Consider the following 27,872-nt stretch of genomic DNA (forward strand, 5'->3'; position numbering starts at 1 on the left):
ATTAGTGTTTGTTCCAAAATCCCCTTTGAATGTAGCCAACGTTAAAGGGACTTCATCTCATTTGGCAATCATATTGCCCACTATTTAATATCACCTACAGTTTAAACAATGATTTTTTTTTTCTTTGTTTCTTTCAGGACCGTAATGAAGATCTCATAACTACATACAGATACATACATATATATATAAATATATATAAATATAAATATATTTAGTTAATAATTTAGATGATGGAACATGTAATATAATCTATGAATGATTTATCAGTTTTGGTTAATGCTTGCTATGAGTACCTTCATAGATTGAGTTAGTGGATTATATTTAACAGTCCCTTTAACCTTAAGTTAACAGGGTAAGATTATTAAACAGGCGATACCACTAAAATGTATATAGAAATTATTATATACACGGTATGCAAATATTTACTCTACAGTTTACTGTTTAAAATTTGTTTTTAATTTAGTTTTACCGAAAAATTTATTGTTTTATGTTTATTGGTGTTACAATGAAGCACTACTCGGTTATGTTCAAATTATTTTTTATTTGAAGTTTTAATCAATGTTTTTACCTTTGTCGAGTAGCCATTCATCAACTACTCGACCAAGCCGATATGGAATTCGCTGTCTAGCAATCGCCAGGCGCTCGTTATCATTGTTTCCTTTAAAGTTTAAAGAGACATTTCATTGGTTAAAATCTGTAAGGTCAAAGGTTAAAAGTTAATACTTAAAGCTTGAGCTATACAGTTGCCACATGATTATTATTTTTTTTGGAAAAAATTTGGAATGTTTTAAAAAGCTCTACCTAGAACATTTCATGGTTCAGACTCGCCATTCATTCATTTATTTTATTTTAGCAAACAAAATTATTCCTATGTTAATTGAAAATTAGAAATCTGCATTTGAGCTAGGTTATTAAAACTTAAGTTATAGACAGACCCCAAAAAAACAAATTTAAACATCAAATACTAGCTTTACAAAAAGAATGTTCATTGACCTCAGGGTTTTGTCTTTTTTTGTTTGTTTGTTTGTTTTGATGTTTCTTATTAACTAGTTAAAACAGGTTCAGGTGAAACAGGTTTAATTTTGCAAAATACCTCTTGCTCCAACCTCTTACTCCGGGTTAGTCATTTAAAGAAGAAGAACATTACAACGCTTAACCATCGTCAAGGACACACTTACGTCTGAGATCTAGAAAGCGATCTGACATAATTTATATCCTAGTCAGGAAAAAATACATTTTTAAAATTCTCTAGCTTCCAAATCAATTAATTCCAAAGGCTTCAAATATACTGAACAGGTAGCAGAAGGAAAACAAGAACAAGAACACATCAGGTTATTAACTGCTTGGATATCATTGTGGAATGTAAAGAATCAGTTTCCTCATAGATCATCAAGGCTTTGACAAAAGTAACACCAGTAACGATGGTTTAAATGTAAATAGAAATCTTGATAGCGAAAAGGTTAGTCACACTGAACCACACAACCTAATGTGTATCTACTCAGAAATACTTTTGATTGAGGCTAAGACTGCGATCCTATTCACACGTATCCAGGAGTAAGTCCCACTGAAAACAATGGCACTTACATCTGAGTAGAGATGCATAGGATTGCACGGTTAAGTCAGACCGAAATCCAATGGACAAGAGAGTTGTTAAGTTGTGCTGATTTCAGAGGGAATTAACCTTAACTCTTTAGAATGGGGTCCTTGAAGTGCACAGAGATTATAAACATTCCCGTTACTTTATAAGCTGTGATGCACAAACCACTTGAGGTCACTGAATCTGTGTCAGGCTGTTTTATGCTTTACGTTTTACAGAGAAGATTAAGCCAGAGGTTTGGTGGCACTGACGATATGAGAGAGGGGTAGTCATGGATGCCAGCAGGAAACAGGTCAATGATGCTTATTCCTCCACAAGTTGAATGCGCAGTTTGATTCTCTGCTTTACATTAATGATAGGTGAGAATACTTCTTTCAAAAAGCTCTTAAAATGGTTGGAGGCATCAGCGTTCCTGAATATCAGTTGCTGGAAACCACAGGAGGAGAGACTGTTCTTGAGCTCAAATCCTCCTTGTGGTTTTCCCACAGCATCTGGTTGATCAATGTGAGAAGAGGATGCTGGACTTAATGGGCCATTGGGCCGATCCAGCAGGCTCTTATTATGTTCAGGTTCTGGCCAAAAAATATGTCATGCCTGGTTCACCCAGGAACAAACATGGAAGCTTTCTGAGAATACAACCTCATAGAGGCAATGTCATGTTGCAGACAGTTTTTGAAAAGCAGTTATGGCTGAGGTGATATTTGCTCCTCCATTTGCAGATGACCAACACAGTGAAGCATTCTGGGAGGTTTTCTTTTTAGGATGCTTGCCTATGCTGGCAGTGGTTCTTCTGTATCTCCTACTACCTAGGAATGAAATCACATGATAGTGTTGTAGCAACATTTCCGGTGGGATCTGGGTGGGTGTGGCAGCTACCAGCAATGGGCCACCAGAAGATGCTGTGCTGTTCCAAAATGGCGGCATGAATGAAAAATGGGGAGCTGGTGACAACATAAACTTGTTCTCAACCCTTCTTCACCATGTAGACCTTTTGACTCAGCTGTAGAAGAAACTCCCTCTGTGCTTCTGGAGATTTTTAACTATTCCATCCCCAACTCTCTTCCCTCCCCAGTCATTTGCAACTCTGAAGAGAACATGAATTAACTGGCACCAGACATACATTCACCATTCATTATGTGGAGCACCTTCTGTATTCTTCAGAAGTGGTTACCAGTTCTGAACCTTATGTGATGCAAGACAAGGGCCTGGGAAAACTGACCCCAAAGAGAGGACCAACAGCCCTAGTAGAAACTTTTCTTCCCCATGACTAGTCTCAACCTGATTTGGAACCTCTAACCATTCTTCTCTGTCACTGAAGTCCCACACTGGTCACTCTCAATCAAATTCGAAATGGTTTAGAAATACGCATGCAAATCATATACAGTTAAAATCCACTTTATTCTGTTGTTCTATTTCTTAAACTGGCCTTCTGACTTGTAGAAGCAAAAATGCAAAATTCCTTCCCCCGACTTTGAAAGTTTATAGATTTGGAGCACAGTGTGGTTTCGGTAAATCTGAATCTAATCATCGGTGTTTTATTTACTTCTAAAGGTCTCTTTCAGAAACTATTCCTGCTAAAACTCTAGGCTTTGTGGGAGTTTAGGAACTTCAGTGGCTTCCTATAAGATTCGAAAATCTGCAAATTACATTTCATTCCGTCTACCACAATCTTGCACCACTGGGAGCTAAAAAGCTAATGGAAAGTGCAGAAATTGCCAGTTGATTTGTAAAGGTCACACACATATAATAATTTTTGATTACTTTGACTCATCTCTCAAAAGAGTATGTGTGAGGAAATTGTGTCCGGATTGTAACACAAAGAAGTTTATTCAGGTTCTCGCAGCTGATTACACCAATGGTAAAGCTTTGGGGGGAAAAGAATCATACAGTTTTTTTTAAAAAAAACCATATGCATAATCCATGCCATGGATATGCAGCCCAATATGCACAGAGGGACTGAATAGATGGCGTGCTTCTTCCTCCATCAGCGCACATGAGAAGCACATTGACATCATCCAGAGTGGGAGTCTTCACATCTCCTGTCTTCGCATCAATTCATCCACCTCCAGCCCAGGGCGTTGGTCATGGCATCAGCCAATTGTGCCAGCCTGTTGAATTATTACTTACTATTATTATTTATTAAATGATGCCAAAAGAATGTGCTCCAGCTCTCCATGCTCTTTTCTCAAACTTTCCATGCACCAGAAAGTCTCTGCTCCTGTCAGGTATCCCTTTTTGAGGTATTCTGTCAGACATAAATACCTGACTCTTGGCAAGGTCCAGTCAGTACATATGGAGAGGTAGCGAGGACCAAAAACAGAGAGGAAGGAGGCCAGCAGACACAGGAATCCCTAGCAATTTCCTTCAATAGTTAGCTGCTCAGACTGAGGGACGGGTACTGTTTCTGACACTTTAGAACCACCTGCAGTATGTGATGGGCTGTGTCTCTTCCTTTCTGCTGTGTGCATGGTATCTTGGCTTGAGCTCCATGCAGTTCCTCCCCTAAAGTAGCTAGCCCAATGGAGCACAAAGTATCAAATTGATTTCTTCTTCTTTTTTAAATATATATTTTATTAAAGATTTCTTGGTTTACAAAAGTATTATGGAATTGGTTTCTGACTCTCAGAGCACCTGGTCTGAACCCATGGCAATCTACAGCATCCTTAACTCCAGAATCCACACTCTTCACATCAAGCCTACATGCAATTTCAAAATCTTGGGTCCACTTTTCTGACGAACCACAGGGAATTTGAAAAAGAAGTCTGTTTGTTGCTATAAGATGCTTCTGTTGGCAGTTGGTGCACACTTAGGCTTTAGTACACATCTGAAGCTCTTGCTCCTCTCAGCTTCACTCCTCTCCTGTTGACAAGGATGACTGGTGTATGTCAGAATTTGCTTCTTCTATTGTGTTTGTGAAAACCAAGTGCTTTGCAAAGTCACTTGTAGAGCAAAGCTGAAGAAATCAAGGAGTCAAGGGGAATGCTTGTGGCACAAGCCAGACCTGTGGGAGGTGGGGTCACTTCCATTAGAGAAACTTCCTGTGCTATAGCTATCCTTCCTGCATATATCCTGACGTTATGAAGCTCAGAGCATAGGAACAGAAGCCTCACCTGCAGAAGAGTAGAAGGAGAAATAGAGCTGTGTGCCATCAGCATTCTAATAACAATACACATCAAAACTCTGCATGACCCCACTCAACTGTTTCATGTAGAGGTTCAACCGCCTGTGGGACCCCACATTGGAGAACCCACGAGGCTGAGCAAGGCAGTTTAAGAACCACCTTCTGGATCCAGGCATCCAAGCAGGAATGAAACCACTGAAATGTGGTGCCCCCAATACCCAACTCAGACAGTCTCCCCAGAAGGATACCATGACGGATGGTATCAAAAGCTGTCAAGATATCAAGGAAGGTGAATGGAGTCACACTCCTCCATTTCTCTCCTCACACAGGTCCATATCAAAACCAGACCTGAATCCCAGTTGAAATGGATCTTCAAAAGCTGTCTCCTCTAAGAACTGGATCTGGTTGGCAAACACCTTCTCAAGAACTTTGGCCAGAAAGGGAATCACTTCCTTCAGGCAACCTGGGACCACTCCTTCTTGAAGAGAAGCATTAGTTACCTCCCTGGCTCATCCAGCTATCTTCTCTCTGCCAGATTTTATAAGCCAGGAGAGGCAAAGGTACAAGCAGTTGCATGAACCTGACCTTGCCTGGTCCTCAAACTGCAGCAGCTGAACTCCATCCAACAATATCAGAGAAGACAGCACTCCAGACATCTCACCAGGATCATTAGCATCAATGATGAAGTCCAAAACTTGTTAGCAAACCTTTAGCTAAATAGCTCTGCAGGACTGCAACCCAAGGATTCAATGAAGGTGGAGAGGTAAGTTTTACTTATTTGCCACCTTCGCTGAATGGGCTTGAGCCCGCACATGTACCAGTATGTGCTTACATTTGTTGGGAGTTTTCCTTCACCTGTGCTCAAGTCAGATCCCTTCATTGCTCTGAGCTCCAAGGGCATAACAACAAAGATTTCTAAGCATTGCCAGTTGGAAGAGGATGTTCAGGTGTCATTGGGCCAGTCTGGGTCAACTCTGCACTACAGAGATTGACCAGGGCTTTGACTGAAGAGCGTGGAAACAAAAAAAACTCCCCAGAACCTTCTGAAAACCAATTGGATCCATTAGTCTCTGAAAGAGGACCATCTTAACCCCCCACACCTATTTTTCTGTCTCAGTTTGCATTGTTGTGAATACTGCTACCAATCCTGTGTTGCCTTTGGGCGTGTTTCTGTTACATTTTATCTCCCCCCGTAGAGAGACAACTGTTTTTAAAAGGTAATGGAAGGCATTAGCGATGACAGTGGCTTGTGGTGTGTGAATATCTATTGTCCCACAATGAAGTCCGGATGAACCAGAGCAGCGCACGGAAACGCTGTTTCCTGCCGGAGCAGTACCTATTTATCTACTTGCATTTTGATGTGCTTTCGAACTGCTAGGTTGGCAGGAGCAGGGACCGAGCAACGGGAGCTCACCCCGTCGCGGGGATTCAAACCGCCGACCTTCTGATCGGCAAGTCCTAGGCTCTGTGGTTTAACCCACAGCACCATCCGCGTCTCTTCATCATGGCTCATTGCCATCCATTAATTTGTTAAATACTCTTTTAAAGCCATCCAGTTTGGTGGCCGCCTGATATTCTCAAAGCAAACTGATAACTCAGAGGTGGTGATAGATCTCAGAGGAACAACGACAAGCGAGAAAAGGGAATCCTTTTCCACCTCCTGTGGTGGAAGTTCCCTCCTCACGAGAAGGTTCTTTGTGAAACAAAGGAGGCCATTTGCTCTCCAAATCTGCACACTGGGAGCAACTCCTGTCTCTCTCCTGTACCCCCTCTTCAAGTCTGGGGTGTTGCGTTTTCCTGTGCCTCTCTGCAGCCTTCTCCTCCTCTTTATTGCCTCCATTTGTCTTGTTTTGATTCAGAGCCTTTTCCGCGGCTGCAATCAATAATTAAAGGTAAAAGTATCCTTCCCCAACTCAATTCTCCTCCCTTAGTAATAAGGCAGCAGCCTCCACGCAGCACCGAGCGGCTTAGATGGAGAGACTGCTGTGTTATATCAGGAAGAAGCAAGAGAAGATAAAAAAGCAACAAGGAGGTGATAAAAAAAGCCCTTGGCTGTTAAATTAAAGGTCATATTATGCTATCATGCCTACCAGAAATATATTAAAAAGGGGCCTTTTATAGTAATGGTGAAACATTTAGCTAGTTGATACTATACTGTGAAAGCTGAAATGGGCATCAAAAGGCGATTATATTATTCAGGTGTAAGAATGAGGTGTAAAATGGAGGATTGCAGGATCTATAACCCTCTGCTGTGCTTCAGTCCAAAGAGCCATGTTCCTTTGGGGAAAGCTTCCGGGGGCCACATGACAATGATGTGCAGGGCCTGAAGAAGAAGAAAAAAGGATGCGGAACAATGGATGTAAAATGTCACCTTTGTTCACCAGGCTTGTTTCTCCACACATTTTTCTCCATTCGCCATCAGGAGAAGCAAGAGGCATGATCAGACTTGAAGGAAACATTCCAGCCAGGTGAAAACATGTGTGAAGCAGGGTCGGAAGGGGGCAGGGAGGGGCGAAGGGTGAATATTTTTGATGTAATTCCCCCCCTTGGTTTTAAGAAATGCATGGGTTCTGCTTCTGAGTCTGTTGTTTTGTTTTTGCAAAGATGCCTTGAGTCACCTGTGGTGAGAGAAGGGTCCCTCCAAACTCTACAATTTAATAATAATAATAATAATAATAATAATAATAATAATAATAATAGATAAATATTTAAATGTTAATTTATACATGAGCTTTCACACACCAGCAAATTAATGCAGAAATGAGAGGGTCTCAGAAATAAATGCATGCGAGACTGGCAAGTTGCGGCAAATAGACTGATTCCTTCTGCCTCATTCTGACACTACTGAGACCTTGCTTCAGATCTACGTGGCCAGTTCTGCATGCAAACATTCCCCACGGCAAACATAGCTCCTCCCCATCTGCACAGGGGCTCAGCAGAGTCGCAGTGAGCTTAAGCATAGCAGCCCCATTGATTCTCAATTCAGAAAGGAAAGAGGAAGGTCATTCTCTGGGCAAAGCAGGGCAAATCAAAATAATAACAATGTTAAAAGGGAAAAGAGCCAAAGGGGCCAGCGCTGATGGAAAATGGCATTTAAGAGATAAAAATCTGTTCTCTGTCAGCAGCAGAGCCAAAGAAGTAGCCCTTGGCCACAGAAAGCTTTAGACTCTCAGCTCCGTCTAACAGTGGCATTTCAATTTGTGTATTTTATGCCTCGCAGATATTTGACTATAAAAGAGTAATATGTTTCAAATTGAAAGGTTTAAACTTGTACATTCAGGGTTCTTTGTTTCTTTCTTTCGTGCTTTTGGCAAGGCAGGGCCACAGAAAACCATAAATTGCAGATGCAAAAGCTCAGCGAGATAAAAATCGCAGAAGCACTTGGGCACCGCACTTCCACAAGGAACAGCTCACAACGCAGTAGCGAAAGAGCCACGAAGACCCCCTAAAGCCAGTGTTCCCCAACCTTGGGCCTCCAGCTGTTTTTGGACTACAATTCCCATCATCCTTGACCACTGGTCTTGCTAGCGAGGGATGATGGGAGTTGTAGTCCAAAAACAGCTGGAGGCCCAAGGTTGGGGAACACTGCCCTAAGCCACCCCAGTTTTATGGACTTTTATCAGGAAGAGCAACAGCTACTGGATGAATGAGTGAGTGGCAGGAAGTCATTTGCTGAGGCAATATCATATGTTAAAATTACATCCTGCCTCCCACAAACTTAGATGGCCTTCAGGGAACATGAGATGAATTCATGGAGGAGTCAATGGCTACTAGATGTCACAGACTGGTTGGACACAGAGGAATGGTGGGAGGAACCAGTTGGGGAACCCTTAAGGGAAGAAAGCTCAAAGCCTGAGAATTGGTGGTGGGACCACGAGTGGTCAGAGGGAGAAGACTAGGAGGTGTTGGAAGCTGAAGAGGTAGCAGGGCTTAGTGTGCAGGGAGAGTCTGTGGCAGAAGCAGAAGAGGATAGAGGGCAAGGGGCAGAAGTGAGTCTGGTTGCTGAAGAGTTGCAGGTGTCTCCCGCTCCTGCTGCAACAAGCTTCCCTACACCCAGTGTGGTGTAGAGTTTAAGAGCAGTAGACTCGTAATCTGGGGAACCGGGTTCGCGTCTCTGCTCCTCCACATGCAGCTGCTGGGTGACCCTGGGCTAGTCACCCTTCTCTGAAGTCTCTCAGCCCCACTCACCTCACAGAGTGTTTGTTGTGGGGGAGGAAGGGAAAGGAGAATGTTAGCCGCTTTGAGACTCCTTCGGGTAGTGATAAAGCAGGATATCAAATCCAAACTCTTCTTCTTCCCTCCCCACTGGTCTCCCAGAACCAGGAGAGGCGTGAAGAGGGCAGAGGAGAAGTTAGATTCACACAGGGCAGATTGCTTGGGGAAACCCTTGCATAGAAGGGGTCTTGGGCAGCTGTGGGGAAGCAGGGACCTTCAGTCTCAGCAATGGCTTCATGGGGGCAAGACCTGCTGGAGATGAGTTGCTGTGCTCATTAGGCCTGACCCTTCTGGGCAGCTCCTATTTTTGCCAATAACTCCAACTTGCTTGGTGTAATTTATGGTTGGCTCGCTGCTGTCATTAGCTTCCCATAGGTATTTGGTTGGCCACTGTGAGAACAGGATGTTGGACTAGATGGGCCACTGGCCTGATCCAAAAGGGTATTACTACGTTATTATGTAGCATATTGTCCTAGACAATCCACTACCATCCCCTAAAGTAGGAGCTGAATGCCCACTCCCATCATCCCTGACCACTGGTCATGTCTCCTGGGGCTGATGGTAGTTGGAGTGGGGCTACTTTTGAAGGTGACCCAGAAACTATAACTAATCCAGAATGCAACAGCTGGACTGGTGACTGGGAGCGGCTGCTGAGACCACATAACACCGGTCCTGAGAGACCTGCATTGGCTCCCAGTACGTTTCCGAGCACAATTCAAAGTGTTGGTGCTGACCTTTAAAGCCCTAAATGGCCTCATCCCAGTATACCTGAACGAGCGTCTCCACCCCCATCACTCAGCCCAGACACTGAGGTCCAATGCCAAGGACTTTCTGGCGGTTCCCTCACTGCAAGAAGTGAAGTTACAGGGAACCAGGCAGAGGTCCTTCTCGGTGGTGGTGCTCACCATGTGGAACGCCCTCCCACCAGAAGTCAAGGAAATAAACAACTATCTGACTTTTAGAAGACATCTGAAGGCAGCCCTGTTTAGTTTTTAATGTTTGACATTTTAACACTTTTTATTATTATTACTAATATTCTGTTGGGAGCCTCCCAGAGTGGCTGGGGAAACCCAGCCAGATGGGCCGGGTATAAACAAATTATTGTTATTATTATTATTATTGAGTCCAGCAACATTTCGAAAGCACCAGTTGGGGGAAAACTATCCCACAGCTCAAGTCGATTCTTTCCCATCCATTCCTCCTATGTTTTCTGTTCCTTTGTTTCCTCTTCCCCCCTCTCTCTTACGCACACACACACATACACACACACACAGAACCACCCCTGACACCGAGCTGCTTCTTTTCTCCTGCGAGAAACCCATTTACAACTGCACACCCCATTATTCAGGACACAAGCGGCAACTCCTTTGTTATACTTAACAATTTTTTAAAGAGGGAAATGGATAATCTTTCAAAGAAAACAGCTCCTCTGACACAATTTGCAAATCCACTCTCTCTCAGGAAACTACTTGACCTTTCCCACAATAGATTGGAACACAAGAAATTGCGTGAGGATATTGCGGCCGTCGCAGATTTACAGGGTTTTTTTCTTCTTCCCTTTTTCCAGGTGGCTTCATTAACGGAGTCGCACGCGCCCGAAATGAATGCATTATTAAAATGAGCTGCATTGCGCTCTTTAAATATTAGCAAAATAAAAGCCGCTTTATTTTGAAAATGCAGGCTGCCAAGGATGATAAAGCGCGGAGCTTACAAGCCAGCCCTGAAAGAGACAGCCCTTCAAAGCTAAATGCTGGAAGGATAGCAATGCAATATTGATGATTTCCCCCACTTAATAAACTTATAGGATTCGCAGAACGATCTGTATCCTATTATCGATCCCCAGGCAAAACTCCAGGAGAAGTTACTGGCAACGGGTCAATAGAGGGGAAGGTAAACAGGCAGCTGTTCCTCCTGCTCTTCTTGATGGAAACGAATGCGTGCAAGAGTCATTTCCTTGCCTGAAATATGGCGCACCAACGAGGAACACCGCGGCATACAGATCAATATTCAGAGGCCAGAATATGCACAGCCAATTATGATCAGAAACATTCGGAATGGATTGTTAGCAGGGAACGAAGCCCGCAGCCATATCCCTAGAATGAAACCTCCAAACACTGCTGCGCCTAATGGCCTGATGCTTGAAATGTGATTTAAAAATTAATAAATAAAAAGGGTCGAAGGCATCCATGCTGCACGTGGCCCTGATAAACCTTTTCTTTCCAGAGCCTCCTTCTTTTTCATCTGTTACTGCCAGCGGAACTGCACCGAGGGAACAGGTTCAGTTGTTCCAGGTTTGTACCCCAAACTGGAGGGTTCTCAATCTCTGCTTTAAGACATTGGCAGTAAACTGGTGTTCTGGATCCCATAAATGGAACATTTATTGAAGGGCCCCAATAACAGTATTGACACACTGCACTCTCCCATATATCAGAGAAGTGCACTGCAATATATATATATATATATATATTTGCTTTCGTAGATTTTCACGGGTACAGGAATGCAGGTTTTGGTGTCCTCGGGTGTCTTCCCGTGTAAAAGTTGGGGTGTCTAGGCGACGTTTCGACGAGGTCTCACTCGTCATCTTCAGGCTGGTGCTTTCGGCTTCTTGTTACTGGAACAGAGCGGGATCTCAATGTTTGAGTTCCTATAAATACTGTAGAGGGGGTGTGGTGTCTAGCCTCCAATGTTCTGGGCAGAGAGGAAGTTCCCAGGCTAGTGTGCCTTTTCTTCTTTTGTTCCTTAATTACTTGAGAGATACCTTGAGTGATTTCTTGAGTGATATCCTGAGTACCACTTAGGTGGGTCATTAGGTGTGGATTAGTTGCTAAAGTCTTTGTGTCTTGACCTCTTGAACTTTGTGAAGAGTTTTCCTGAGAAGATGGCTGTATTGCACTTAGTTGTGCTTTGGCTTGGCTTCGTGTATAGGGGCGAGCTGTGGTTTTGTGGCTTGTGTCAGCCAGATCTGTGTAGGGATTGCAGGGGGGTGCAGCATCCGGAGGTGCCACCATGGATTGGCTACTGGATGGTGTCAGTAATTCATCTGTGGAGAGGGTCTGGGTTTGGGTCTGGTGTGGTTGATTGGTGTTGGCGTTCTGTGTGCCTCTGGATCTGGTGTCAGTTTTTGTGGGGAGGGCTAATTTCCAGATGTCTGGCAAGCGGGATGTGTCGTCACGCTTGTTCATGTTGTGAGGGTGTTTCTCTATCTCGATGGCTTCCATGATTATTCTCTTGTGGTGATGTTCCGTGTTAAAGAGCAATTTGGAATCTACAAAATTAATTTCGTGTCCTGTTTCTTTCATGTGTTGGAAAAGAGAGGAAGTTTTTTCTTCTTTTTTGACGGCATTCTTGTGTTCTGCGATACGTGCATTTATTCGTCTGTTTGTTTGTCCAATGTACGTGGCTGGGCAGACTTTGCAGGGTATTTCATAGATCCCTTGGTTTTCCAACTGGATTTTATCCTTGGGGTTTCTGAGGATATTGGCTATTTTTTGGTTGGTGCAAAAGGCTGTTTTGATATTGTGTTTATGGAGGATTTTGCTAATTTTATCTGTAGTGCCCTTGATATAAGGAAGGAGGGCCATGCCATTGTTTTCTTCTGTGTCTTGGTTTTTGGGGGGTGTTTCCTTTTGGATTAGCTTCGTAATCCTGTTTTGCTGGTATCCATTGGCAATTAACACATTTGAGAGATTCTGTAACTCAGTTGTCAAGTGGTCTTTGTCAGCCAGGCGTTTGGTTCTGGAGATGAGAGTCTTGGCTACGGAGTTTATTTGTGCAGGGTGGTGGTGTGATTGTGCATGTAAGTAGCGGTTGGTGTGTGTTTTTTTCTGGTAGATAGTGTGTCCTAGGGAGCCATCAGGTTTTTTGTAGATTAGGACGTCAAGGAAGGGAAGTTGGTTGTTGGCTTCTATTTCCATAGTGAATTGTATTTTGGGGTGTAAGTTGTTGAGATGTGTGAGGAAGCTATCCAGTTTTTCCTTCCCGTGTGGCCAAATTACAAAGGTCTAGAACTGAGATTGAAGTGGACGGTGAGGTAAACAGAGAGGCAGGAGTTGCTTCTTCCACAGATTTTCCAAGAGGGTGTTGCCCAGCTGCCCGCCATATCCACAGCTTTCACCTCAATGTTTCTTCTAAGCATTCCCTTCCCTGCAAGCGCTGCCACAGCCATTCTGGATATTGCCTATCTAACCTTGTGAGCCTGGGATTTGTACTGCCAAGCGCTCCTGCTCAGGTTGAGGGAGCTTCCAAATGGTACTTGATTCTTGAGGTGGGATGGATAAAGGCCCGGAATGGCCATCTGGCAACTTGGGCAAATGCAAAAGGGGCCAGTATACTAGATTTTATTATATATATATATATATTAAAAAAAAAACCTCCCAAAAATGTGATGGTGTGTGAACATTGGCAGCAAGAAATTGCCCAGTGGTGTCTCCATCCACCAGAGGCACAGGGGAGGTTTTCCCTAAGTCAGATCTGGGAAGGGGAGAGAGACAGAAGCAGAGGACAGAGGTGAAAGATCACCTGGCTTTTGCTTTGGTGTGGTATTGGACAGATGGTTGTCTGTCTTCTCTTCCTCTCTTTGATTGGCAGGTTGGTCTCACCTTGCCCAAGCAGTTGGATTAGGGTGGGAGGGACCTGTCCCTCATCTGGGCAGGTGGCATCTGGCTTCCAGTTACAGAAAGGGAGGCATGCAGAAGGGAGCAGCTGGCTTGCAGAGTTCGAACAATGCCGGGCTTCCAAACAAGGTGGAGAGGACAGCAGGGAATGAAACTGATCCAGCACAGCAAAAATAGATTTATTGACCCCTGACCTAGAAGCCTTCCCATCTCCCACAAGACTAAAAGGTGAGGGGATGACTGAGTGTGGCATTCAGTAGTGATCAGGACTGGCCCAAGGAAAGGCAAGCAGCCATGCTTGTGACTAACTATTGAAATAATAATAATAATAATAATAATAATAATAATAATAATAATAATAATTTATAGCCCACCCATCTGGCTGGGCTTCCCCAGAGAAAGCCCTCTGCCTGGTTCCCTGTAACTTGGCTTCTCGCAGTGAGGGAACGGCCAGAAGGCCTTCAGTGCTGGACCTCAGTGTCTGGGCTGAAAGATTGGGGTGGAGACACTCCTTCAGATATACTGGACTGAGGCCGTTTAGGGCTTTAAAGGTCAGCACCAACACTTTGAATTGTGCTCGGAAATGATGGAATAATGCCTGGAAGAGAAAGGGATCATTCTCTGCTCCACACACCAGGAGCTCTGGGGTAGATAGATATTCACAACTACCACATCAAACACATTCTTAAAGGGGTGTTGTTCTTAATGCATGCGCACACACACGATAAACACAGAAAAATAATTTGACATACTGTTTGAATCTGGACTGCTGTGCCCTCAATGATGGCACCAATTTTTGGTCCCTGCCTATCACTGTATGGGCACAGGATGCTAAAGGCTTGTGTGCAGCGGCAGGGGAAAAAATCACAAAATAGAAACAAACAGACCCCACCCACCCACAAAAATTTATCAGTGGGGTTGAAAGGAAGAGGCTCACATTGAGAATGGGTGTAAGAAAGAGATTAATATCTTCTCAGAGACCTGAATTATTTAGGTTGTGCCTCTCTCCCTCCCCCTCTCTCTCTTTTTTTATCCAGAGCAGACATGAGTGTCACTTTTTCCATTTCCAGTATGAATTATAGTACTTTTTCTGAATTAGGGAGCTAAACAGAAGTTCTTGTCCTGAAGACATGAAGTCCTATTGCACTGTCACAACTCACAACACTGGCAAATATATATATATATATAGAGAGAGAGAGAGAGAGAGAAATGTGATCATTTTTTAAAAAAAGCCTTATGGCCCAGGGATATCTCAGAACACAATGTCATTACACAGAAATTAATTTTGTTTTTTGTTTGTTTCTTTCATATTTGGGATGGCAAATTGTCTGGCTCAAAGGCTCAAGCCAGCATTGAATTTATGCTGCCTTTCGAAGGGCTCTGGTCTCAGAGCTACCTCAGGGCTGCTCTAGGAGTTAATGGAAATGCAATGCATCACCGGTACGATGAGACTGAAAGAGTTAGGAGAAATAAGAAGAAATGCTGGATTCGGCATCCTGTGAGAAACTCACAGGCAGGATTTGAGCACAAGAGCAACTCTCCCCTGCTGTGGCTTACAGCAACTGGTATTCAGGAGCACTGCTGCCATCTGGCTAGTAGCTCTCAATAGCCCTCTCCTCCATGAACTGGTCTTATCCTCTTTTAAACCCATCCACATTGGTGGCCATTGCTGTCTCCTGTGGCAATGAGTTCCATAGTTTAACTATGCACTGTGTGAAGTGGGACTCGTGAGCACTGCATATATTGGCTGGCATACAGAATGGTGCTCAACACAAGCTCCATTGCCCAGTCAAAAAAATATCTAGGGCAGAACTGAAGGGGCACGTTTTGGATGAAGAATGTTGGGTGCGGTGTTGTATTCTGCAGAGGCACTGGGCAACACTTCCCATGATTCCTCATCTTTGGCCATGCTACCTGGGTCTGATTGGAGTTATAGTCCCCATCATCTTTAGGCACCAGATAAGGGGAGGCTGGTGCAAGCTGCTGAATTGAGGACTACGGCAGAGGAGCCTAGGTGTGCCTCTCAGACACTTATTGCCCTGGTCTCTGTGGTGTTCATCCTGCTTCTCTTCAACCCAGTCAGAACAAGTGACCTGAGGAGCCAATGAGGGCTTGACTGACTCTACAGAACTGACACTCTGACTTGGATTCTCAGTCTGAGTCAGCTGTCCCACTGAGTAAAAGGTAAAGGATCCCTGGATGGTTAAGTCCGGTCAAAGGCAACTATGGGGTGTGGCACTAATCTCGCTTTCAGGACAAGGGAGTTGGTGCTTGCTCACAGACCGCTTTCTGGGTCATGTGGCCAGCATGACTAAACCACATCTGGTGTAACAGGACACAGTGACAAGTGCCAGAGTGCACAGAAATACCGTTTACCTTCCCGCTGCAGTGGTACCTATTTATCTACTTGCACTGGTGTGCTTTTGAACTGCTAGCTTGGCAGGAGCTGGGACAGAGCAATAGGAGCTCACCCCATTGTGGGGATTTGAACTGCCAATCTTCTGATCAGCAAGCCCACTATGACTGTGTTTGCATATCTTAGACCAGTGTGGGATGCTGATTATATGTATCTTTTGTAACCCATCTGTGTCCACAGTGCCCGCTCAACTGGAATTGACACTTTTACAGGTGCCTATAATACGCACACCACATTTGTAAGAACGAGGTTGTTTAGTGTGGCATCGCTGACACTTGGGAACTCCCTGCTTATTGATAGAAAAAGGGAAGGCGCTTTTCTGATATTTTCTTTTTGGTGCCTGCTGGATAGGACAAGCCTATCCAGATGTTTAGAAAGTTTGTATGAGTTTCCATTTGTTTTATCCTACTCTGTTATGATCGAAACTTTCTGTATGTTTTAAATTATAGTTGTAAATTTTTTTAGTGGTGATTCATTGCTTTATCTTCTTCCTTTTTTGTAAACAGCTTTGAGGTTTTGTTCTACAATCAAGCAGTATATAATGAAATAAACAAATAAAATAACTGATATGATGACAATGATAATGATTAAAGGCAAAATACCGTATTTTTCGCCCTATAGGACGCACCGGCCCATAGGACGCACCTAGTTTTTTGGGGGGGAAATCAAGGGAAATTTTTTTTTTTCCGCCCAGGTTTGCGCAGCCATCCGCAAGCTAGAAGAGGGAGACGGAGCGCTCCGTCTCCCTCTTCTGCCTTCAGGGACAGCTTCTCTAGCCTCCGTGGGGCAGCGGCTTGCCCTGCTGTCCCCCGAGCTGGTGGGGCTGGTGATGGGCAGAAGCTTGCTTCTCCCCCCCCCCCCGCGCGCCAGCCTCCAGACCAGGTCCGGGAATAGTGGGGTGGCAGCGCTCCGCCTCCCTGCTATCCCCCGAGCTTGTGGGGCTGGGGGGGGGGGAGAAGCAAGCTTGCTTCTCCCCATCGTCAGCCTCCAGATGAGGTCGGGGAATAGCGGGGTGGCGGCGCTCTGCCTCCCCGCTATCCCCCAAGCTTGTGGGGCTGGCGGGGGGGAGAAGCAAGCTTGCTTCTCCCCCCAGCCAGCCTCCAGATCAGGTCGGGGAATAGCGGGGTGGCGGCGCTCTGCCTCCCCGCTATCCCCCAAGCTTGTGGGGCTGGCGGGGGGGGAGAAGCAAGCTTGCTTCTCCCCCCAGCCAGCCTCCAGATGAGGTCGGGGAATAGCGGGGTGGCGGCGCTCCGCCTCCCCGCTATCCCCCGAGCTTGTGGGGCTGGCGATGGGGAGAAGTAAGCTTGCTTCTCCCCCCCCCCGCCAGCCTCCAGATCAGGTCGGGGAATAGCGGGGTGGTGGCGCTCCGCCTCCCCGCTATCCCCCGAGCTTGTGGGGCTGGCGGGGGGGGGAGAAGCAAGCTTGCTTCTCCCCCCAGCCAGTCCCCAGATCACGTCGGGGAATAGCGGGGTGGCGGCGCTCTGCCTCCCCGCTATCCCCCAAGCTTGTGGGGCTGGTGGGGGGGGGGAGAAGCAAGCTTGCTTTCCCCCCCCAGCCTCCAGACCAGGTCGGGGAATAGCGGGGTGGCGGCGCTGCGCCTCCCCGCTGTCCCCCGAGCTTGTGGCCTGCAGGCTGCTGCCCGCAAGCCTTGCGAGCCCGCGGGACCTCCCGCCAGGCTTGCAAGGCTTGCGGATAGCTTTCTGAAGCCTGGAGAGCGAGAGGGGTCGGTGCGCACCGACCCCTCTCGCTCTCCAGGCTTCAGCGAAAGCCTGCATTCGCCCCATAGGACGCACACGCATTTCCCCTTCATTTTTGGAGGGGAAAGAGTGCGTCCTATAGGGCGAAAAATACGGTATCTATCGAAGTGAAATATTTCCAAAGCAGTGGGGTGCCTTTGGTGTGTGGTTGCTGCAATACAACAGTGATACTCACATTGAAAGTATGGCAATCATTAGTTCAGCTGTAAACCACCTGTGTTTTCAACGAGCATGTAGTGAATATATAACCTCTAGATTCTCCAAGGCACAGTGCCTCTGAGTGCTGGTTGACAGGGAGAAAACAATAAAGGTAAAGGTAAAGGGACCCCTGACCATTAGGTCCAGTCGTGACCGACTCTGGGGTTGCGGCGCTCATCTCGCTTTATTGGCTGAGGGAGCCAGCGTACAGCTTCCGGGTCATGTGGCCAGCATGACTAAGCCACTTCTGGCGAACCAGAGCAGCACACGGAAATGCTGTTTACCTTCCCGCCGGAGCGGTACCTATTTATCTACTTGCACTTTGACGTGCTTTCGAACTGCTAGGTTGGCAGGAGCAGGGACTGAGCAATGGGAGCTCACCCCGTCATGGGGATTTGAATCGCTGACCTTCTGAATGGCAAGTCCTAGGCTCTGTGATTTAACCCACAGTGCCACCCACATCCCGGAGAAAACAATAAGAGATAGCTAATGCAGACCTCACAAGCATCCCTATTTTCCAGGGACAGTCCCGAATTTACAAAAGTACACCCCGGTTTCTGATTTGATCCTGGAATGTCCTGCTTTTCCTTAAAGGTAAAGGGACCCCCTTTCCTTAGGACATCCCTGTTTTCATCAGACAAATGATGGATGGTATGGAGTTATGTGACCTCCGAGCCAAGGAGAAAAGTAACTATACAACCTTTAGAAGACATCTGAAGGCAGCTCTGTATAGCGAAGTTTTTTTTTTAAATGTTTAATGTTTTATTATGTTTTTATATATGTTGGAAGCCACCCAGAGTGGCTGGAGAAAGCCAGTCAGATGGGCGGGGAACAAAGAATAAAATTATCAATATTGCTATTAATATTATTGAATAACCCCCCCCCCCCCGATTTTCATTGGAGAAATGTTGGAGGGTATGCTTTTGCCCCCAATCCCCGTTTATGAGTTTTCTAAGAGGCTTCTGTTTGGTCACTGCAAAGATACTGGAATAAATGGGCCTTTATAGTCTGGTATGAAGTTAATAAATGAACAAAACTTTGCTCTTTGCGGTTATAAATATATAATGTTTCCCAGCCGTGGCTCTGCCATCTCTCAGGTCAACAGTTCAAGGCACCCTTTGGGCTTGATGCCTAACAAGATGCCATCTTGTTCTCTAAAAAGAGAATCACTGCTATTCATTTCACCCCTTCTTCCCATTACAAGGGAGTCTTCATGCAGAAGAGCAGTCAAACGCACAGTCTGTCTCCCACCTGCAATCTAAAATACTACAATCTCAAGAGGGCTCTGAGACATGCTTCCCCCTCAGCCCCGAATATTTGGAAACTGCTCGAAGATTCTTCAAGTTCTTAAAACTGTGTTCTTCTCTTCTTGTATTTACCATGCTTTGTTATGAATCTTTTAAAAGGACTCTGCATTTTCTAAATGCTTTATAGCAGATCTGGGAGCGCCGCTACTCATTTGACATTTCCCTGCCTCTTACAAAGAAGCAGCATTATGTCATATTTTTTTTAACCAAAGGAGGCGGAATCTGTCAGCGGCAGAGCAATGGCGAGTACACGACACATTTTATTAAAATCTGAATTTAATTACAGAATCTGTTGCATCTCAGAAGCGATAAGCCTCCGCTTTTTACCAGGTTCTCCAAGATGAAAAAGGGAAAGATGTGAAAGAAAGGAGGGGAAAGCCCACAGCTACAAAACCGGGGGGTGGGGGGTGGGGGGGGAGCAAATGCCTGTCTCCCCTGACTTTAAGAAACATTATATAGCATTATCAGACAGAAGAAAGCTGATAAGTTGTCAAATCAAACATAAATAAATAACACACTGACTTAAGAAACTTTAATAAAGCCCATTGATAAGAAGGGACTGTAAGTCACTCCTTGGTAAGAAAAAAGATGGAGGCAAGAAAAAAGAAGTCTGTAGGGTGGAAAGATTTGAAAACCTTTGAAGTTGTATCATTTTTAATGGAAGACAAGCTAGCAGAGGAAGATTGAGAAGGTGCAAAGCGGCCAGTTACTTCTTCAAGGCTGTAAAACCTTGGCCAAAGTGGTCTTCCCCCAATGTTGCTGTGAAGTATTTTGGGTGGGTGGGCTTTGTACAAATGTTTGCTCCACTACTGGTGGTTATTACATATTTGCTGGTCTCAATATTTAAACTAAAAAGAAGTTTATTTTACCCAGAAGCAACCAGAGCGAGGGCAGGAATCACTGCACTAACTCTGATTTCGCTTAAGCATTATTGTGTACCCAAATATCTTGGCTATGTAGTACATGGAAGGAGTGACTGGGATGTGCTTTCTTGAAAATCTCCTCTCCAAAATACCCATAGGGCAGAATCAATACTCAGCTCAGAAACAGAACTGAATAGGGCGGGGCCTGTTCATCCCCACTGAAGATTTGCAAATGAGTTTAATTTGCACAAGGTGTCACTAGCTCTTATTGGTGAAGAATTTTGATTTCTACAGCGAAGCATACTGATGATAAATTCCAGAAGTTGCAATACTGATGGTACTGTGGATGGCATTCAACACCAGTCCTGCTCGCAAGTAGACCCATTGTAATTAATGGACATGACTCACTAAAGTTTATTAATTTCAGTGGGTCGGCTCTGAGCAGGATTTACTTGAATGCAACCCAAGGAAAGCAGAACTGAAGGCGTAAAATACACAAAACACCTTTTTGACAATATGTTTCTCATACGTTTCCAAATTAAAAATTGTACACCTATAACAAAAGGTTTTGAAATGGTAAGCAGGTGAAGAAGTCTGCTTGCCTCAGCAGAGAATTAATCAGGTTTGCTATTGCAGGAAGCTTAGATGATAAACGCCTAATTTCTTCAGTGTCTGTGAAGGAGGGATCAGCTGTACAGTTCAAATGAAGAGGCGTCTTAATTAACCTGCTGATCTTGCTTATTCTTAATTAAACCCAGAAGCAGGTAGGGGAGATAAGTTAAAACACCATGGCAACAAGTGACTTTAAAAAAAAACAGGCATAGAAAACTAGAGCCAAAATGAACTACGGGCACACAAATGGATGTGAATCTTACTAGAGGAACATCTGCAAGGCATAATTTGGTTTTAAGATATGTTGGTGAGAGGCGGTTTGGTGTAGGAGTTAAAGCATTGCACTAGGACCTGGGAGACCAGAGTAGTAGTAGTAGTAATTATTATTATTATTATTATTATTATTATTATTATTATTATTATTATTATTATTATTTTATTTATACCCTGCCCATCTGGCTGGGTTTCCCCAGCCACTCTGGGAGGCCTGCAGAAAAATATAAAAACATAATAAAATGTCAAATGTTAAAAACTTCCTGATACAGGGCTGCCTTCAGATGTCTTCTAACAGTTGTGTAGTTCTTTATCTCCTTGACATCTAATGGGAGAGCGCTCCACAGGGAGGGTGCCACTGCCGAGAAGGCCCTCTGCCTGGTTCCCTGTAATTTCACTTCTCGCAGTGAGGGAACGGCAAGAAAACCCTCCTTCAAGTATACTGTGCTGAGGCCGTTTAGAGCTTCAAAGTGTTGGTACTGTCCTCAGAAATGTATTGGGAGCCAGTGAAGATCCTTTCGGACCAGTGTTATATGGTCCCGGTGGCTACTCCCAGTCACCAGGCTAGCTGCTGCATTCTGGATTAGTTGTAGTTTCCAGGTTACCTTCAAAGGTAGTCCCATGTAGAACACACTGCAGTAGTCCAAGCAGGAGATAACCAGAGCATGCACCATTCTGGCGAGACAGTCCGTGGGTAGATAGGGTCTCAGCCTGCGTACCAGATGGAGCTGGTAAACAGCTGCCCAGGACACAGAATTGACCTGTGCCTCCATGGACAGTTGTGAGTCCAAAATGTCTTCCAGACTGCACACCTGGTCCTTCAGGGGCAGAGTTACCCCATTCAGGACCAGGGCATCCCCCACACCTGTCTGCCCCCTGTTCCCCAAAAACAGTACTTCTGTCTTGTCAGGATTCAACCCCAATCTGTTAGCCACCATTCATCCTCCAAGCACCTCCAGACACTCACTCAGGACAGGACATTCAACACCTTTACTGGTTCCAATTTAAAGGAGAGATAGGGACCAAAAAGACAACAAAACTAAACACTTTTATATACTCAGAAAAAAGCAAACATACAAATTTTGAGTGATAAAGTAGTGCACATGTCTCAAAAGAGAAAGTAGTGCACATGTCTCAAAAGAGAAAATAATTCTACAGGATTTTATTTTATTTTTGTATCCCCCCCCCCCCAATCATTTTTTTCCATTATGAAAAGGGAAGAGGAAGTCCATGGTTGGGTACAGGAACTCCTGTCCTCAGTATTTTTCATCCTTCCCCGCTCCCCTCAGATTTTCTATTCTCAACAGACTTCAAAGAGGTATTTTTACTCTAAGGGAGCGATGGTGATTTTCAACATCCCTTCAACTACAGATAATTCTAGAGACAAGAGATTATTATTCCATTGTGCCCTTTCAGTTGCATCCCAAGAGTTCAACAATTCTGGATTCCCTACAGCTACAGTGTTCTTTGATAGCAGAGATGTGGCTTAGGAGCAAGGACTTTAATGGAAAGTGAGTTAGAGCTAGTCCACTATAGTCAGTCCATGGAAGAAAGGCAGCAGACTGTGGAGAGTAATAGGTGAAAAGGTCTGGGGAGGGGGCAGGTGCAGGTCAACAGCAAGGATAGAATTCAGGGCATCAGTAGATGGTGCTCTGTCATGTTCACTGCTATTTAAAGGTGCATGCTGTAAATCTGGGGTGCCATCCAGAAGTTGCTAGGCTGTGACTCCCATGGCTCATGGTCACAGATGATCAGGCTTGTAGTCCAGCAAAGTCGGGGGGCACAGCATTGGGCACCCCTGCTGTAAACAGTGGAATGCAGGTCAGTGGCTTTGTGCATATCATGCACAGACACACACACACACACACACACACACACACCATAAAGGGAAGTGAGATAGGGAATATGGAATTTGAGAAAGAGAGGATTAGAAATAATATATAATATAATAATTTACTTTTTATACCCCGCCCATCTGGCTGAGTTTCCCCAGCCACTCTGGGCAGCTTCCAATCAAGTGTAAAAAACAAAACAGCATTAAATATTAAAAACTTCCCTAAACAGGGCTGCCTTCAAACGTCTTTTAAAGATAGGATAGCTGCTTATTTCCTTCACATCTGAAGGGAGGGGATTCCACAGGGTGGGCGCCATTACCGAGAAGGCCCTCTGTCTGGTTCCCTGTAACCTCACTTCTCTCAATGAGGGAAGCGCCAGAAGGCCCTCAGTGATGGATCTCAGTGTCTGGGCTGAGTGATGGGGGTGGAGACGCTCCTTCAGGTATACAGGACTGAGGCCGCTTAGGGCTTTAAAGGTCAGCACCAACACTTTGAATTGTGCTCAGAAACGTACTGGGAGCCAATGCAGATCTCTCAGGACCGGTGTTATGTGGTCCTGGCGGCCACTCCCAGTCACCAGTCTAGCACATTGCAGTAGTCCAAGCGGGAGATAACTAGAGCATGCACCACTCTGGCAAGACAGTCCACAGGCAGATAGGATCTCAGCCTACGTACCAGATGGAGCTGGTAAACAGCTGCCCTGGACACAGAATTAACCTACACCTCCATGGAGAGCTGTGAGTCCAAAATGACTCCCAGGCTGCACACCTGGTCCTTCAGGAGCACAGTTACCCCATTCAGAACCAGGGAGTCCCCCACACTCGCCCGCTCCCTGTCCCCCCAAAACAGTACTTCTGTCTTGTCAGGATTCAACCTCAATCTGTTACCCACCATCCATCCTCCAACCACCTCCAGGCACTCACACTCAATGCTCTTCAAGAACATTCAATTATCTAAAACAAACACTCCCCCCAACCCCCCCCCCCAAGAAGGTATGAAGATAGTGTTAAATCAAGACAGGGGTGGGTGGGAGAAAACAAAGAACTGACTCCTGTTGTTCTGCCATGAACAAAGGCAACATGATGGTACCGATAAAAGCTCAAAGAAAATTAAATACCAAGAACGATTGGGCTGAGCCAAGCAATAACACGCACAGGGGGATTCTGAGTTATGGCTGAAACTGTGGCTTTAATTAAGCCCAGTTGTAGCTGCATTGGGGATTGTTAAAAATCAACACAAAGGCTGCTAACATTTGTTTAGCAGTCTATGGAAAGTTTCCAGGTATTCCTCTTAAAAAGATATGAGCAAGAATTGAGGCATCACTGCAATTGCCACTGCAATTGCAATTGCCACAGGTACTGTGGCAAATCCAGGGGGCCGCACACCGCTCCCGTGGTCAATAATTGCACGCATACTGTATACACACAACCCAAATTCCAATGTGTCTTCTGGGAACAGTATCTGTCAGTCTAAGGATGCTTCATCACAGAGTGTTTTAGCCCCAAATGCTCTCTTTCAGTACCTTCAGATGACTACACGCCCGTTCCCCTCACCTACCTGTACAGAAAAAACCCACAGAGAATCTCAGACCGTGTGCAGGAAGTTAATAAAGACACCATAAATGCACTCCATGCCTTCTCCTCAGCTGAACTTAATGCACAGTGCAGAGCTCATCATGTTCACATATGAAATGAAGTTAGTATACAATCTGGAAAATTCCAGCAACAACTGGGCTCCAACAGTGAATAGCACAACAACCCTACATTGTTGCACGGCAGCACAAATACCTACTGTGTGGGAGAAGGAACTTTCATTCCACCCTGCGTTGGACACAACCTCTTGAAGGCCTCTCACAGACACCTGAGATCCAGGCTACAAACTGTGGAGCAATCAAAGCAGAGCTTGCAACTTTGAGGCCTGCTGTCTAGATCCATGCCCATCACCAGCATTAAAGGTTGCAAGGGTTACCTGGATGTCAGAAGCAAGTGGATGTCCTTGAGGGAGTGGGTGGTCTCTGAAGAAAGCAGTGGGCAGACCCTTGCTAATGAAAACAAGCCTAGATCCTACTGAACATATAACAACCACACAGTCTCTAATCTTCCCTGTTAGGGAAAATATTAGAGAGGAAGGTCGCCTCTCAACTCTAGGTAATTTTGAAGGAAACCAATTATTTAGGATCTTTCCAGTCCATGCCACCCTTGTTTTTGGACAGAAACAGTCTCGGTTACATGGATACACAAAGGAATGGGCAATGGAAGTTCAACCGTATTGGTCTTGCTGGACTTCTCAGTGGCTTTTGTTCTTGTTGAGCTTCGTATCCTTCTGGAATGACCAGAGAGGGCTGGTCTTTGTAGGTCTTGATGTTTCAGTGACTCCAGTCCTTTCTGGATGGCTGATTCCAGAAGGCAGTGCTGAACGAGTCTTGTTAATCTCCATGGTCTTTGGTGTGTGAATGCTGCAGAGTTCTATTTTGTCTTCTGTGCTTTATAATATCTATATGAAAATGCTGGAAGAAATCATTTTTCCACCATCAAATCCCAGGGAGGCTGTGGAACCTTTGAACCGGTATCTGGAGATAGCATTGGGGTAGATGAAGGTGGAGCAGCTGAATCTTAATCCAGACAAGGCGGTGAGGGTGAACAAGCAAGAACTTGATTCAGACACGATGGGGTATTGTGGGTTGGGAAGTTGGCAACTGTGGATGGAGTTATGATGCCTGGCCTGGATGAACTGCACTCCCCTTGAAGAACTATGTGTGTAGCTTGAAGCTGCTCCTGAACCTGTCATTATCTTGGTACAGCTGCTGTGGATTTAACCATAGTGGTTGACCCTGACTAGAATTACCCAGGTCCTAGTTATCACCAAGCTGCCCAAGGAAACTCTTCCAAATGGATTACACTTGGTTCTTCAAGTGCTTTCCTTAATGTGATTTTGGTTATGTGATTCTCAGCTGCTTTTGAATTCAGTTGGACTTAAAAAACCAAGATGCTGCTTCGTGATAATTTATAGTACTTGGTGTGTTGATGATATTCACGTGTACAGCTATCACTTTGTGAGGGCATAACCCCGAAAGGTGGCCTATAACCCTGTTAAGTAAATAAAGGTCCAGAGGATTGCAAAACTCAGCTTTAAACTGCTGCTTAGCAACGTGCTTACAGGTTGGCCTGGTCAAGTCAACAGAAGCACTCAGTTCTCCATCTGTAAAATGGGAACAACATTAAGCTCGCTCTCAAGGGTTGACAGACATGATGACAATTGCAAAGCATTTTGGAGTACAGAAAATTGTGATTGGTTAAATAATAATAGCAATAACTGGACTAGAGGATTTATACAGCAATGGAGTGACATGTCAACAAACCACAATGCCTATCTACTTGAGAGACCTCTGGCTTAACCTCTACCTTTCTTACCAGGGATCAGAGAATCCAATCCATTCCATTTTGTGATTGTTGGAATGTCAACTTCATTATAGATCCTGATTGTTCAAGGGAGACAAATGGTTCCAGTGGCCTCTGGATTAGTGTCTTTAGAATAGTGCACCCCCAGTTGGGCGGAGCTGCAGCAATAGCATCCCAGCAGACATATCACTGATGGAGGGAGAGGGTTGAGGTGACAGCAAGATTGGGGCTGTGCAAAGGCACTTGTAGGAGTGCTGGATTGACTCCACTCACACAGCCATGACCTCACAATCACCTCACTGCTCCTGCCCTCAGTAAGCAGCAGAGCCACCACAGCCAGGAGGCTATTGCTGGCAGTTCTGCCCCACCAGGCACTCTGAAAGCCAACCACAGGATATGAAAACCATCTTTAAAATATATGACGCCAAGCTTTAGTGGTCTTACACAACCCCCCAAGACTATTTGCATACCTAGGGCAATTTTCCATACTGGGTATAATCAATGGTCTGTCGACCGTTCACCTAGTGAGAATTAAAATTCCATATCTTTGCGAACAATCTTTGGCAAGTTGGGCTGGCTTTGATGAGACCGCTGCAGGATAAATGGTTAGTGGGCCACAGCTATTGTGTTTAAACGAATGCTCTTAAAATCAATTCCATTCTTCTTTCAAGGCACCGCTTCTTGGTTTCTGTGCTCCCTTTAATACAGGTTGTTATTGCCCAATCTCCGCAAGCTATGGAAGGTTGGTTATAAAATAAGCACAGGCAATGCTTTCCTTAATAAATTTGTTCTGAACACCCACTTGCGGATTATTTATTTAATTTGACGTATTGTGATGCTTTTGCCAAAGCCTTTCCCCACCATCTGAATATACGAGTATAGTAATAATTAAAGGTTTTGGTTTGTTTTTTATTAAAAAAAAACCCACTTTGGTTTCTCAAAGCGTTGACATCTACATGACTTCAGTTTCACTCATGTGTCAAATGTAGTTCAAAGACAGTCTGCACATTTACTTTGTTTGCTTCACCTAGGAATTGTCATTATCACAATCTACAAAACATTAACTTTTTTTTTCCATGGCAGAAAAAGAACACATCTGGAAGAAGCCAAGATCCCATGTACCTACACAAGCAAATCCACCACATAACCTTTTGTCCTTCCCCCTCCCTGCCAGAAATCCAACTGTCAGAATTTACATCCTTACCTGCTGGGTAGCGTTCTATAACTGGCCAGTTGTCCACCTGTAATGTGGCATTACCACCACTTCTTGTGAAACGTACTACGTGATATTTCCCATCATTAATGATTGCGTTGACCTCTTCAATTGCGATATCATCTGTTCCAACATTAAATTTAACTCCAATTTTTCCTTGGTGCTGTAAAGAAAAGCAAACGACAGAAACAACATGGTTAATCAGAAGCCCATTTTAAAAACCAAAACACTTTTAGATACAGTATTATGCAGATAAAATATCCTGAAGATATCTTTTAACTTCTTCAGGACATGTGGCGGTAAGAATCCTCTGGACCAGGACTGAACAATTTGTGATTGGGAATGGAGAAAACTTGTTTCTATACAAACAAGGAATTCTATGTTTCCAGTCATAACCCTTTGCTACCTACCCCAGCTCATTCAACATTATTGTCTTAGAAACTATGAACCAAGG

The 27,872-nt window shown here is 44.7% G+C and overlaps 1 protein-coding gene across 48 annotated transcripts in view; it reads right to left on the reverse strand.

The window, feature by feature from the left end:
• Positions 1-27,872, reverse strand: part of NRXN1 (neurexin 1) — a 988,232-nt gene that overhangs the window by 126,645 nt on the left and 833,715 nt on the right. For 33 of the 48 annotated variants that reach the window (XM_083733042.1, XM_083733031.1, XM_083733037.1 and 30 more), the window contains 2 exons: positions 27,410-27,581; positions 569-658 (listed from right to left, as the gene is read on the reverse strand). In XM_083733042.1, coding sequence (XP_083589168.1) covers positions 569-658; positions 27,410-27,581 — 262 coding nt within the window. The remainder of the gene's footprint in view (positions 1-568; positions 659-27,409; positions 27,582-27,872) is intronic. The other 15 variants (XM_083733051.1, XM_083733048.1, XM_083733052.1 and 12 more) reach the window with 1 other exon arrangement.

The sequence above is a fragment of the Podarcis gaigeae genome (genome assembly GCF_964106915.1).
Source record: "Podarcis gaigeae genome assembly, chromosome: 3".
Lineage (NCBI taxonomy): Eukaryota > Metazoa > Chordata > Lepidosauria > Squamata > Lacertidae > Podarcis > Podarcis gaigeae.